General features: G+C 39.4%; 2 protein-coding genes across 2 annotated transcripts in view; both read right to left on the bottom strand.

Annotated features, from left to right (window-relative positions):
• LOC128515911 (Fc receptor-like protein 3) overlaps positions 1-3,163 on the bottom strand; it is a gene marked incomplete at its 5' end in the record, with an annotated part of 70,879 nt that extends 67,716 nt beyond the window's left edge. The window contains one exon of the mRNA XM_053490200.1: positions 3,133-3,163. Within this exon, the coding sequence (XP_053346175.1) occupies positions 3,133-3,163 (31 nt within the window). The remainder of the gene's footprint in view (positions 1-3,132) is intronic.
• A 448-nt stretch (positions 3,164-3,611) lies between these two features.
• Positions 3,612-15,371, bottom strand: LOC128515831 (low affinity immunoglobulin gamma Fc region receptor II-like). The gene is made up of 6 exons (XM_053490084.1): positions 15,251-15,371; positions 10,648-10,965; positions 10,076-10,360; positions 5,903-6,151; positions 4,116-4,232; positions 3,612-3,658 (listed from the first exon to the last, which is right to left on the bottom strand). The coding sequence occupies exons 1-6, from the start codon at positions 15,369-15,371 to the stop codon at positions 3,612-3,614; spliced, it is 1,137 nt and encodes a 378-aa protein (XP_053346059.1).
• Between the last annotated feature and the right edge of the window lie 270 nt (positions 15,372-15,641).

Raw genomic sequence — 15,641 nt, 5'->3', positions numbered from 1 at the left:
TCATCGTTTGCATATCGCCCTGTGTGTCTAATAATATGTAACATTCTATTATATCATTATCAAATATGATGTTACTATTATAATAAACCCTAGACTGGCATCAAGAGCATTAATACAAATTCTTGTATAATGTTTATTTTGTAACACATTTATTTTTTAGGGGTTTGTCATGAATATGCAAATAAATATTTATAAAAAATATTTATTTTTATTATATATAATGAAAAATTGGGCGAAACTAATTTTATAAAAAAATAATATAAAAGTATACATGTTGTCTATTTTAACATATACAACATATTTATTTTTATATTGCTTATTTTATTTTATTGCCTTATGTAATTTGTGTGAATACAATAAATAAATTTATGTTCTAATATAATATTTGATAGTGATTATGTAGGGGTGGAATCCATAATCCCCCCCCCGCTCCATTGTCATTTCGTCAACCAATCAAAGGGATTGTGATCAGTGTTTCTACTGTCGATGCATATCCCCTTTTAAACCAGCCAATAATCCTAGACAACTCAATCCAGCTATACTCATCATCAACAACAGGTGTGCTCGAAGAACCAACTTAGCCGGATCGTAATTAGCACGATGATCTCATCTTAGACATGTCGGTTCATCTCGGATGTATCAAGTGTCAATCTGTGCTGTTCCTTTAATCATTACAATCTTGCCGTGTCTACAAGTTCATCTAAATTGGCAGTATTAGTAATACATACTAAATATTAACGCAAAACTAATTACATTAAGCCATTATGCTAATTTTTCTTCTCATTATCAGTGTCAAAGTCAATTTTGTATATTAAGCGCATTTAAAATCCACGCAGTTGACCAAAGTGCTGCACAGTTCTAAAATAGCTGGAAACACAATAAACCAACAGACCATTAATAAGAAACCGAAGTAAATCAATCGATATCTGGACAATAACATTACAGTGATGCCCATTTTTCCATGAAGTCCTTTCACCCTATGAAGTAAACTGCGGGCTCCTGTTTTCAGAAAGACATTTCACTTACTTACCTCACCTACACTTTAATTCTAGAGTTGTTACTACACCTAGCGGCACCATGCAGGGTTTAATTTTTGTCGTTGTTCTTCTTCTTCTTTAATGAATGAGTGGCCAGATGTAAGGAAGGCTGCTTTGCAGTTCTACACTAGAATTTTTATGACAAAACTTCTCTCATTATAAATACAATAAAATACATATACAATGACGCACTGAATGTTAAAACTTTCGAAAATAGTATTTTTATCTTAGTATATACAACAATTGAATAGCCAGAGGCGGCACGGTGGTGTAGTGGTTAGCACTGTCACCTTGCACCTCCAGGGTCCAGTTCCATTCCCAGCCAGGCTCGATTCTCCCCGTGCTTGGTGGGTTTCTTTCGGGTACTCCGGTTTCCTCCCACAGTCCAAAGACATGCAGATTAGGCTAACTGGCGTTCCCAATTTGCCCATAGTGTGTGAATGAGTGTGTGTATGTGTGTGCCCTGTGATGGATTTGTACCCTGCCTTGTGCCCTAAGTCTCCTAGGATAGGCTCCAGGATCCTCGTGACCCTGAATACAGGATTAAGTGGTATAGAAGATGAGTGAGTGAGTGAGTAGCCAGGAGGCAAGTTGAACACCATACCTCAACTCATGCCTGTGTGATAGCTGGAAACCTTTCCTAAAGCTTGTCTCACTTTTATTTTTACATGTTTTGCATAATTTCTTGCTTCATAGTTGCAGGGTTTGACCAAGACTGGTTTAAATTTCTACAGTGGGTTTTTTATGACAATATTTCCTTCTAAAAAAATGTAGTATACAATTACATACAGAAAATTCACTCTGCCCAAAATAATAATTTTACCTAAATATATCCAACAATTAACAGGACCAGGAGGCATGTTGAACACCAGACCTGAACACCAGACTGGTTCACTATCCACTATCCATTTTTTTTTTTTGCATTATTCCTTAGTTTTATACATAATACAAATAAGAGAACATCTCCAAAGGGCAACCATCTTTTGCCTTCTAGTTCTTGTTGCTGATATTTTGTGCATATAAGTGCATGCTTGCCAAATCCTTATCACTAGGTGTCTGTATTGTATGAACCATAAACACTTTAGTCTCACCAACTCTCACTGCAGACTTTGAAATCCATCACACTGGCAATTTGGGTTTGTAATAAAATGACTGGAGTACACTGGATCTCATTTATTTTAATTATAAAAGTTCTGGAAATCTTTGATCTGAGAATTATTCTGAAGAAAATGAACAAAACAATATGTAATGATGATAAGCTCCAGGCCCGAGGCCTATGTATACAGGATAAAGGGTCATAGACGATGAGTGAGTGTGTTGTGATGTTAAGTGATGTTAAGAATAAAATTATTTAAAATGCATAAACAGTGAAAACATTGTGGGAAAACCACTTGTTAATCAGCAGTAATAAAGAACGATAATGTGGAATGTGCTGATTAATTCCTGAATATTAATTCCCATGTTGATTAAAATAAATACTGGCCTGATAAAACTCAAATCCTGACTGCCTTAATCTCTTTGAAAGAAATGCTCTGATGATGAAGTTTATCTACAATGGTTTAACAGTGAAACCTTATAATTCACTTTTGATTGTCTGAATCCCTCCCACTGCTGTAATGTTAATTTCCTGTGTTGTGTTTTGGACATTTTTAGCGTGATGTTAGTGTAATAACACTTCTCATTGATTCCTCATTTACTCCTGAACTTTACTGCACTGAGATCCTCTACTTACGCTAATTAATACTGCAGGATCCAATTATTTGATGGTAGCAAAAATTAGATTGGAAATTAGAAACACCTTAATTTGACTTAATAAATGTTTAGTATGAATACATGACTATATAAAAATACAAAATGAAAATGCTGGTACTGTATATTAAAATAAACAGAAGGAGATGTTGGGGTTTACTTGAACTTCAGATGATACGTTATTGCAACTAGCAAAAAATCTTCAACTAAAAAAATCTCACGCAACTTTACAGCTGAAAAGAAAAATCAATCAAAATATAAAAATAACACACACTTGGGGCTGACCTCACCAGTAAAATACAAAATGTTGTTGGAATTAAATGGTGGGGTTTGATGATGATGATGATGATGATGATGATATTACTACTACTGCTACTTCTACTACTAATAATTAATTAATAAATAAATAAAAATATTAATACTTTTATTTAAATTTTGTATATTATTTTTCTGTTTTTGAGTGACATTTCAAGGGCCCAACAGTTTCAGCTTGACAGATAGGTCACCCAGAGCGATAACCATTTGAACCTCGGCCCCCAAAGAAACACATCAAAGCACATTGAAATTTAAATTCAGATAATTGGATTCAAAAACCAATGGTGCTAACCATTACAGCCCTAAACCACTACTTTTACTGTACATTAGTTTGCATTAGCAACATTTGCCTACTTTACTTAACCAACCCTGTCAAAACAAGTCAAAGCTCTATATAAGATACTATGCTATTAAGATCATCACATTAAAACAATAAATCGGTATTATACTAAAATCCCCCAAATAACTTTGAAAACTGCATTGCATCCTCTTCTTATACTGGGACTTTGCTTATTCCACTATTACTGCATTCTCGATTCTGTCTTCATCAGTGTGAGCTATTAAGAAAAATAACAAAGTCAGTTGCAAACTTCAATGTGTTTATACCAGAAAAAAAAAATTACCATAATTCATTCACTTAACTTCAATAACTGCATAATGTAGGTCAGAGACACTTTATTATTATACTTTATTATATTACTTTATTACTCTGGATGTAAATAAATGTTGTGACCTGGCATCAGCTTCTCAAAATGATACCAAGGCGAAAGTGATTTAAAAAAAAAATGCTTATGGCTAAATTTTATTTAAGATGCTTAGTACTGTACTTCTAAATTCACCCTTAGAACTCAGCAGAAACAAATCTATATCTTAGCATACACACATATACTGTATTTGTTACTGTACATTGTGGAAAACATTTACCCCTTTTGTAAAGAGAAAATGTTTTTTTTTTCTGATCAATGTTAGTGAGCTTGTTATGTGAAACAAAAAGGTATATGAGAGTGTTCTTACCACGAGCTCTGTGACATTTGACCAGCAGAATGATTGTCACCAGTAGATACGGAGAGGCCGCCACTACACTACTGATCAGCCTGAGCACTGAGAATGGAGCTTCTACACGTGAAGAACCTGACAAAAATAAAATAATATTTTATTTATGCTGAAATATTGGTATGTTTTAGCTTAATCCCATAGCCCTGACCTTAGCCTTGAAGTGCTTTAAAAGGATGGTCATAGACTTCATCATCTCCTTACTACCTGACACACTTGAACCATTACAATTTGCTTACCATCCAAACCAATCGACTGATGATGCCTTCAGAGATCACTCAGTTACCTGGACACTAGGACGGGGAATTATGTTAAAATACTATTGACTACAGTTGATTGTTTAATACTATAATTCTCTCCACACTGGAGCACCTGGGACTAATCTCTGTGTCAGTGAATCTCCAATTTCCTAACTGACAGACCACAGGCAATACGGGTAGACGGACATGTTTCAGCCTCCCTCACCTACAGCACAAAGTGTTCTGAGACCTTTGCTGTACTCATTGTACATGCATGACTGCGTGGCCACTACCAGCTCCATGATCATCATCAAGTTTGCTAATGACATTGTTCTAATGGGTCTGATCTCTGACAACAATGAGACGGCCCACCTGGAGAAGATTATAAATCTAGAGAACTGGTGCCAGAGGAACAACTTCCTTCTAAATGTCAGCCAGACAAAGGAGCCGATAGTGGACTTCAGTTCAAAACAGGAGAAAAACTTCCAGACCCCCATCATAAACAAGAGCCCAGTAAAGTGAGTAGACAGCTTCCTGAACCTCAACGTTCACATCACGCAGAACCACTCATGGTCCTGTGACATCAACACTGTGGTGAAAAAGACCCGGCAACGCCTCTACTATCTCTTCCTAGAGAGACTTTAGACAGTCCACCAAGGTGATGAAATTTTTTTTCTCCTATACCATAGAGAGCATCCTGATGGGAAATATCACAACCTGGTTTGGGAAAAACACCATGCAGGACAAAGGGTGGTGCAATCAGGTGAGCGCACCATCTGCACCGAGGTCAGGGTCAGGGTCAGGGGTGCAGTCACTTTACAGCAAGCGGTGCTGGACCAAGGTCAGGAAGATCATGCAGGAGCTCAACCACCCCAACAATGGACTGTTCGCTCTGTTGCGGTCAGGAAAGTGCTTTTTCTCCTTGAAGGGCAACACAGAGAGACCCAGGAGAAAGTTTTTCCTGCAGGCTATCCAAGCCCTCAGGATGTAGCACACCACTCATCAATTTTCACATTGCTTATTTTCCACACAAATGAGGACTAACTGCACCCAGTTGTGATTTTATTTATCCTGTATAATTTACATAGTTAATACCTCATACTATACACTTCTATTCTAATTATTTTATGTAGCAACCTTGCACATATTGTAAATTTTCAGCTAAATTTTTTATTTTTTTGCATTTGTATATTTGTTTATTTCATATTTTTATTTCTTTATTTAAATATTCTATTTTTAAATTTAATTGTTCTCTAGTGCAATTTATTTCTCGCAAATAAACCCTTCCTTCTTTTAGATCACGGGCAGTCGTATAAGCATTTCACTGCATATCATACTGTGTATGGTTGTGTATTGTATGTGACAAATAAAATATTTCTTTGAAATAAATTATATTTTACACAATATTAAACTATGCATTATATGTTACATTTTGAAAATAGATGTAGTTCAGCACATTAAGTCAAAGTTCTATTAAAATAAATATTAAAGTTTTATGTGAGTGCTCACCTCTGACTGAGACCCAGCTCTTTGGTGACTCTCCTCTCTCTGAGTATTTACAGTGATAGAAACCTTCATCTGACTTTGAGACCTTATGGATGATCATCTCTCCTGTAGTCTGTGTTTGGAGAACTGATCTTTCTTTATAGAAATCAGCTCTGAGTTTTGAGGAATTTGTGTTGCGATATAAACAGCGTAGAGTCAGAGGACGTCCCTCAGTCACAGGATGGACAGGACTCTCCAGGATCACATCACCAACTAGAACAGAGTTTACATTTACAAGTGCTCGATTTCACTGTGAAACCCATTAGTGTGATTGTGTTGGAGCCTAATTCAGCTCATATGAGAAACTTGATTTACCATTTTCTCGCAGTCTTCAGGTAATATTAACATTAGGCATGATGTGTTTACTTTTGTTATCTTTGCAAACATGCGAAAAATAAAAAATCAGTAAGGGGCAAGCACTTTTTCACATCACTGTAAGTGTAATGCATCATTTGAATCTGCAAGGGGTCTACTTTTATTTATGTACACTCTCAATATCCACAAAACCTCGTGCTATTGTAAAATAAAGAAAAAACAGGGTGCACTTTCAGCCATCTCAGTCTCAATATCTTTCTGGAACATGCACAGAAATGAACTGAAACTCCGCGAATACTTCACACTGACATAAGAAATATCTAGAGAAAGCTTAAAGGGTCTTATTTTAAATGAAGCAAGTTTATAAAATCACAGTTTATATAATTCGTACGAATCCAAGGAGAGGTACAGTCTTTTCACCACACTTTATTATCTGATATCCAAGATGAAATCGAGCTCCCTCAAGCAATAGTGGCTTTTTGTGTCTAATTCTATTTTAATTTTATTTTCTTTCTAGTAACACATTATGTCTTTTTGTCTATGATCGCCAAACCTTACTGGATATAAGAGCAGGACTTTCTCACTTTTTTCCGGAGTTCAAGTTTTGGAACACAGATCCTCCATTTATGAACCCCCCATTTATCTCATCTGAGACGCCTTTGTCCTGGATCCCTGGAACCTGCAAACACCGGCGTAGAGGCAGAAGATCCGGCGTTTTGGTTTGACTGAGACAGCACACTAACAGACCACCGTTTCCCAGCTTATTACTGGCTAACGTGCAGTCACTGGAGAACAAGCTTTGCAAACTTCGGGCATAAATCTCGTTCCAGCGAAAGATGCGGGACTGCTACTTAATATGCCTTACGGAAACCTGGTTGTCGGACAAGATACCGGACTCCGCGATTCAGCTACCAGGATTCTCCTCCTTGTGTGATTATGCAAACGTGCACCCAAAGTTTCTGGTGCTTATGTGTCGGCCATTCTGGCTACTGAGGGAATTTTCAGCAGTCATTATTATGGTTGTTTATATTCCCCCCCACGACACTGACCAAGCACACGGGGAACTGTACAGCGCGATCAGCAGTCAGGAAACCGCGCACCCAGAGGCAGTATTTATCACGACTGGAAACTTTAACGAAGACAACTTGAGGAACGTTTTACCAAAACTCCATCAAGACATTCAGTTCAACACATGAGGAGAGCGGCTGCTCGACCACTGTTACACTTCCTTCCAGAATTCGTACAAAGCACTCCCCCGCGCCCCATTCGGTCAATCAGATCATCGCTCCATTCTGCTTCTGCCTGTCTATAGGCAAAAGCTAAAACAGGAAGCTCTAACCCTAAGGGGTTGGTCGGACCAATCAGATTTCATGTTACAGGACTGCTTTAATAACGTGGACTGGGAAATGTTTCGTATGGCTGCGCACAACATTGATGAATACGTAGACTCATTCTGCGGATGTTTAGAAAATGCGTAGATGATGTTGTCCCATCCAAAACAGTGACAATTTACCCAAATCAAAAACCATGGATAAACAGTGATCTTCGCATGGCATATGCGACACGGAACTAACTCCGGAAGACTATTAAGTCCGCGAAGCATGAGTACAGGGACAGAGTGGAACAACAGTTTGAGGATCCTCGAAGAATGTGGCAGGGACTGAATACAATCGCGGATTTTAGAGGGAAAACCGGCACACCGCAGACCACGGCCTCTCTGTCTGAGGATCTAAACATATTTTACACTAGATTCGACACAGATAACAACACGAGACTGGACAGCAAACGCATCATAGATGACATCAGTGCGTACACTGTGTCTGAAGAGGATGTACGGAAATGCTTCAGAAGGGTGAACGCACACAAAGCCGCTGGTCCTGACGGAATCCCCAGTCGTGTCCTTAAATCATGCACAACATCTTTAACCTCTCCCTCTCTCTGTCTGTAGTCCCAGTCTGCTTCAAAATGGCCACCATCGTCCCCGTACCCAAATCCTCCACCATCACATCTCTGAACAACTGGCGACTAGTAGCCCTGACCCCCATCGTGAGCAAATGCTTAGAGAGGCTTGTCAGAAACTTCATCTGCTCTGCGCTGCCAGAATCACTGGACCTGCTTTTATTCACATATCGCCACAACAGGTTCACTGATGAGGCCATAGCCCTGACTCTACATACTGCCGTCACCCACCTGAAAAAGATAGATATTTATGTGAGAATGCTGCTTGTAGATTATAGCTCAGCATTCAACACCATCTTTCCCTCGAACCTAGACAGGAAACTACAAGATCTAGGATTGAGCAGCTCTCTCAGCAGCTGGATTATCAACTTCCTGTCCAACAGACACCAGATGGTCAGACTGGGCAGTAGCACCTCATCCTCCGTCATAATGAACACTAGTGCTCCACAGGGGTGTGTACTGAGCCCTCTACTGTACTCACTATACACATATGACTGCATGGCCACTAGCAGCTCTTACATCGTTGTGAAGTTTGCAGACGACAAAACAGTGGTGGGTCTTATCACCAACGGTGATGAGACGACATAAAGGCAGGAGGTCAAAACCCTCACACATTAGTGCCAGGAGAATCATCTCTCCCTCAATGTCGGAAAAACCAAAGAGCTGATAGTGGACTTCTAGCGGTGTAGAGGTGCACATTCCCCCATCATCATCAGCGGCGCTGCTGTGGAGAGAATGAGCAGCTTCTGTTTCCTGGGTGTTCATATAGTAGAGGATCTCACATGGTCAATTCATACTGACAAAACAGTGAAGAAGGCGCAGCAATGACTTTTCTTTCTCAGGAGACTGAAGAGATTTGACATGAGCCCTCGCATCCTCAGGACCTTTCACTGCTGTGCCATCGAGGGCATCCCTACTGGATCCATCATGACCGAACTGACTACAACTGCAAAGCTCTGCAGAGAGTGGAGCGGTGTTCCGAAAGGATAATTGAAGGTGAGCTTCCCTCCCTCCCTCCAGGACATCTACAGGAAGCGGTGCCTGAGGAAAGCGAGTAAGATCATCAAAGACCCCAGTCACCCCAGTCACAACCTATTAAAACTACTTCCGTCAGGCAGGAGATACGGCAGTATCCAATCCTGAACCAGCAACCTGCTGAACACTGACCAATAAGTCTTTACAGACACTACTCTATCACTTTCACACTGTCACTTTTACAAACCTAACACCCTTTTTTTTCATTGTATCTTGCCTGGCTATATTTATTCTATAAATGTGGCCCTAGTTGTAGTGAGTATTTTGCCTGTCAGTTTACTATAATCTAATATATATATATATATATATATATATATATATATATATATATATATATATATATATATATATGTTTCTTTTGTCCTCAATTTATTTTCTTGTAGCACTTCCCTCTGTCACATACTTGACTGAAAGGCTCATTATGCAGCTCATTATGCGGCATATGGCCTTTTCAAACAAAAAGTGTCTTCTTATTTTGGTGACTTATTTTTTTGTTGTTTTTAAAAATCATGCATAACTGTCATTTTCTCCAAAATACAAACCTGTACATACATGCTGCTCACATATTACTGTAGTCCAGTTTGTGCTGAATGCAGTGCAATTAGACTTTAGACATTTATATGTTTATAAGCAACTAAAAAATGCTCAAATGTCAGGACATGTCAGAACTTTTGAAGGGTCCCAAAACATCTGCAGACTCCTAAGGGTTAAACTAATGGAACATTCAGAACGTTCACAACGGGTTTATGGAGATAAATAAGTTAAGTAGTATGTGACAAACAGTTCTGAAATTAAACATTTTCTTTTCTTTAACAGTAAACACACTACGTGAAGACTCACCATGCACTGTGATGTTGACAGGATTACTGTTTTCCCCAGATTCAGACTCACACCAGTAAACTCCAGTGTAGTATGTGGAGAGGGAGCTGATATTACATGTAGATCCTGTAACTGCTGCCCATGAACAATGCGAAAGTTTATTACTGTGTGTGTGTCGTCTCACTGTCCATCCAGTAGAGTGTCTCTGGTCCTCACAGCTCAGTGAGAGAGATTGACCAGTAAAGTGTTGAGTTCTGCTGGGATTGATGATCAGAGAGACTGGAGGAGATTCACCTTAAACATTATAATTTACTTGTGTTATTATAATTGCTTTTCATGTCATGACTTGCACTCATTTATACATCATTTAATCAAACATGCTATTTAAATAAATATTCCTCTACCAGTGCTTAGAGCTATTCAACTACCTTAAACATTTTTCACTCAGGAGGGTAAATATAAGGATTTTTACACCAAACAGTAGCACAGCTGTAATTTTTCACATTACCATAAAAAAGTTAATTTCATATTTAATTTACATATTTGTAGTAAACACTCCCACAGTGATTTTTCTTCCTCACCAGTGATCCACAGTGGCTGTAGAAAACTATAATGTGTGATTAAGGACCTTTTTCTTTTCCTTCCTCTGCACACATAAACTCCTGTGTGTTCAATAGCAGTAGAACTGAGAGTGTAGGAACCTCTGGATCCTTCGCTGCTGTCTGAAAGAAGCCTGGGTTTATAGCTTATTTCACTATTATTATCTCTGTAGGGAGCAGTAACGTGCCAGCTGAATGTCCAGTCTGTAGAGGAGTCTGTAACCTCACAGATTAGAGTCACTGAGTCTCCTTCAGTCACCCAGCTCTGTGGAGATACACTCAGTACTGGGCGTGGTCTCTCTGTTACACAAAACGTACAAAATCTGTACATTTACATAATAAAGCAATAATGGCAAATAATACACACTGATATAAGTTAAGCCTTAGTTAAGCCTTTTATTTGTCACATATACATTATGGAGAAATTCTTTCTTCGCTTATCCCAGTGTAACTGGAGTCAGAGCGCAGGGTCAGCCATGATATAATAAAATAAATTACAGTACAATAGTAAGATGAAGTGTATTTGCATTTCTGAAATGCACAACCTAAAGTCATATGTACAACTAAATTAAATTAGTTTCTTAAAATTACAGTCAGGATAATACATGTCTTAGATTTTAATGTTTTTGTTTAAGTGTGACAGGACTAGAAAAGAGACAGAAGGTCGCAGTAATGCAACATTATGGACTCCAAGAAGAAAAAGAATAAAGTGGCAAGAAAGATCATGTGAACCTTTTGAAATGTCATGGTTTTCTGCATTGTTATAAAATGTGATCTGATCTTCATATGAGTCGAGAGTATTAACAAATATAATGTGCCCAAAATAATACCACAAAATCTGATCTTTTATGACTTTATTGAGAACAACCCAAAAAAAAAAACCTCATAGTCTTAGCTTGCAATCATAAAGTTGAAGATAAATACCCAAGTGTATTAAAAAAAAAATCTTTAGGATAATGTGAGAATGTCTGTAGAAACATTCAGCTGAAACTCTGTAGAAATAGGTGATGCAACAGGACATTCAATACCAATTTGAATGTTAAATTAGTGTGTTCAATAAAGACATGAAAGATCAGATTTTTTGTGTTATTATAGGCATAGATTTGTCAATACACTTACATTTAGGCATTTGGCAGATGCTCTTATCCAGAGCGACTTACATTTTTATCTCATTATACATCTGAGCAGTTGAGGGTTAAGGGCCACGCTCAAGGGCCCAACAGTGGCAACTTGGTGGTTGTGGGGTTTGAACCTGGGATCTTCCGAACCGTAGTCCAATGCCTTAACCACTGAGCTACCCCCTACCCTTGACTTAGAAGTAAATCAAATCATGTTTTATGTTCATCTGACACTTAAACTGCTCGTTACCACAAATATCTAATCAGCCAATCACATGACAGCAACTCTGCTAAATTACAAACATCAGAATGGGAAAGGAAAGTGATTTGACTTTGAACATGGTAGGTTGTTGGAGCCAGCCGGGCTGGTCTGAGCATTTACAAAACTGCTGATCTACTCTGATTTACATGACGGTGGCACGCATAGACGCAGCAGCCTGGAGCTCTCTGCGCTGGCACAGCTTTCTCATTCTTTTTATCTTGTTAGCACTATTAAGTGTGTCTGTACATTGTTACCACATCGAGTACAGCCGTGCTGAACTCCTTAGCTTCAGCAGTACCATATACTATCTCAGCCCTTATGTTATTATCCCTCCTGAGATCGTTAGATCATCACCAGTGACTCCTGCAGCGGGAAACTGGAAAAGGAGATGCTGTCAGCAGAGGCAAAAGGGAGGCAGGTAGGCAGGTGTGAAGGCTAGACTAAAAGCTAAACCCTCAAACCATTGATTCCATCCATCTTTCTTTCTAATGCCCGGTCGATATGCTACAAGATGGATGAGATACGATTGGGATTAGCGACGTGAAGGTTTTTGACAAACTGCTGAAACACCAAGACCTGGCTGGATAGCACTGTCCCAGATGTGGCTATTGGGCTGACTGGCTTCACCGCGCACCAAGCTGATAGGACAGCAGACTCGGGTAAGAAGACTGGCGGGGGACTCTGCATCAATATTTACAGTTTATGGTGCACATAGACCATGGTAATGTATAGACTTTGTTGTCCTGACGTGGAACTCATGCTGCTAAATTTTAGACCGTTTTATTTTTCCCGTGAATTTGGTATATAAATAACATCTGTGTTATTTATATACCACAGGATGCTAATGCTAAGTTGATGCTGGCACAGCTGCACAACAGTGTTAATAACAACCTGGCTGCGCATCCAGACCATCTGTCACTTATGCTACATCTGAGGTACACCCCAAGAAATAAAACTGCTGTAAAGACTATAAGATCATGGCCTGATAATGCTATCCCTAGGCTCCAGGACTGCTTCTCCTCCACAGACTGGGATGTACTCAGGTACCATGGACCCCTCACATGAGAATCTTTGGACACATACAGTGGTGTGAAAAACTATTTGCCCCCTTCCTGATTTCTTATTCTTTTGCATGTTTGTCACACAAAATGTTTCTGATCATCAAACACATTTAACTATTAGTCAAAGATAACAGAAGTAAACACAAAATGCAGTTTTTAAATGATGGTTTTTATTATTTAGGGAGAAAAAAAATCCAAACCTACATGGCCCTGTGTGAAAAAGTAATTGCCCCCTGAACCTAATAACTGGTTGGGCCACCCTTAGCAGCAATAACTGCAATCAAGCGTTTGCGATAACTTGCAACGAGTCTTTTACAGCGCTCTGGAGGAATTTTGGCCCACTCATCTTTGCAGAATTGTTGTAATTCAGCTTTATTTGAGGGTTTTCTAGCTGAACCGCCTTTTTAAGGTCATGCCACAACATCTCAATAGGATTCAGGTCAGGACTTTGACTAGGCCACTCCAAAGTCTTCATTTTGTTTTTCTTCAGCCATTCAGAGGGGGATTTGCTGGTGTGTTTTGGGTCATTGTCCTGCTGCAGCACCCAAGATCGCTTCAGCTTGAGTTGACGAACAGATGGCCGGACATTCTCCTTCAGGATTTTTTGGTAGACAGTAGAATTGATGGTTCCATCTATCACAGCAAGCCTTCCAGGTCCTGAAGCAGCAAAACAACCCCAGACCATCACACTACCACCACCATATTTTACTGTTGGTATGATGTTCTTTTTCTGAAATGCTGTGTCACTTTTACGCCAGATGTAACGGGACACGCACAAAAAAGTGCAAAGTTCAACTTTTGTCTCGTCGGTCCACAAGGTATTTTCCCAAAAGTCTTGGCAATCATTAAGATGTTTTTTAGCAAAATTGAGACGAGCCTTAATGTTCTTTTTGCTTAAAAGTGGTTTGCACCTTGGAAATCTGCCATGCAGGCCGTTTTTGCCCAGTCTCTTTCTTATGGTGGAGTCGTGAACACTGACCTTAATTGAGGCAAGTGAGGCCTGCAGTTCTTTAGATGTTGTCCTGGGGTCTTTTGTGGCCTCTCGGATGAGTCGTCTCTGCGCTGTTGGGGTAATTTTGGTCTGCCGGCCACTCCTGGGAAGGTTCACCACTGTTCCATGTTTTTGCCATTTGTGGATAATGGCTCTCACTGTGGTTCGCTGGAGTCCCAAAGCTTTAGAAATGGCTTTATAACCTTTACCAGACTGATAGATCTCAATTACTTTTGTTCTCATTTGTTCCTGAATTTCTTTGGATCTTGGCATGATGTCTAGCTTTTGAGGTGCTTTTGGTCTACTTCTCTGTGTCAGGTAGCTCCTATTTAAGTGATTTCTTGATTGAAACAGGTGTGGCAGTAATCAGGCCTGGGGGTGACTACAGAAATTGAACTCAGGTGTGATAAACCACAGTTAAGTTATTTTTTAACAGGGGGGGCAATCACTTTTTCACACAGGGCCATGTAGATTTGGAGTTTTTTTTTTTCCTTAATAACGTAAACCTTCATTTAAAAACTGCATTTTGTGTTCAATTATGTTATCTTTGACTAATAGTTAACGGTTTTTGATGAGCAGAAACATTTAAGTGTGACAAACATGCAAAAGAATAAGAAATCAGGAAGGGGGCAAATAGTTTTTCACACCACTGTACACCTCATCAGTTTTTGGATTACATCAATTACTGTGTGGATAATGAGACATTCTGGAAGCAGGTACTTTATGTGTGTCTCCTAACAGGAAACCTTGGATGACACACAAGGTCCAGCTGTTAGTCAGAGCCAGGGGCATAGCATTTAAATCTAGGGACAGGACAGTATATAACAACCGCCAGGACTGCACTCAGAAGGTGCATAAAATTGGCCAAGATGGAATATAAACAGCGTATTGAGGCCCATTTTAACAACCCCACCAACTGCCAGCAGGTGTGGGAGGGAATGAGGGTCACAACAGACTATAAAAAAACAACATCTTTATTTTAACAGTTGTGACACCTTAGCGGAAGAGCTAAATAACTTTTATGCCAGCTTTGATAGGGGTAGCAGAAAGACACCACTGCTCTGCCCTCCCTTTAGTGATACTGCCCCAGTACTAAGCAGCCATGCACTAAGGCAGTGCCTCCGCAACATTAAGCCCAGGAAGGCTGCCAGACCTGATGGAGTGCCTGGCCGGGTGCCCAAGGACTGTGCAGCTGAACTGGCTAAGGTCTTCGCCACTATCTTCAATTTGTCTTCGTCCACATCATGGGTGCCAGCATGCTTTAAAAAATCCATTATAGTTCCAATTCCCAAAAGATAATGTATCTGCTGTCTAAACGATTACAGACCAGTTGCACTTACATCTATATCTGCAAAATGTCCGGAGAGGTTGGTGATCAAGCACATTAAGGATGTCATACCATGCACACTGGACAGTTTGCATATAGACCACACAGATTGACAGAGAATGCAGTGGCCATTGTGCTCCATACTGTGTTAGAACATCTAGAATGCAAAAATACATATGCTAGGCTGCTCTTTTTTTTCAAAGAAATGTGTACTAAG

The sequence above is a fragment of the Clarias gariepinus genome, chromosome 1 (assembly GCF_024256425.1).
Source record: "Clarias gariepinus isolate MV-2021 ecotype Netherlands chromosome 1, CGAR_prim_01v2, whole genome shotgun sequence".
Classification (NCBI taxonomy): domain Eukaryota; kingdom Metazoa; phylum Chordata; class Actinopteri; order Siluriformes; family Clariidae; genus Clarias; species Clarias gariepinus.
The sequence above is the reverse complement of the archived record's forward strand: the minus strand, read 5'-3'. Positions and strand labels throughout refer to the sequence as shown.

Excerpts from the sequence above, each read along its gene's own strand:
- LOC128515831 (XM_053490084.1), bottom strand. The coding sequence starts at position 15,371 with ATGGATTTTTTAAAGCATGCTGGCACCCATGATGTGGACGAAGACAAA. Across the intron at positions 6,152-10,075 it reads AGTGCATGGTGAGTCTTCAC|TTGGTGATGTGATCCTGGAG; the intron begins GTAGTGTGTTTA and ends ACTCTGTTCTAG. Across the intron at positions 3,659-4,115 it reads CAAATGTCACAGAGCTCGTG|CTCACACTGATGAAGACAGA; the intron begins GTAAGAACACTC and ends TTTTCTTAATAG.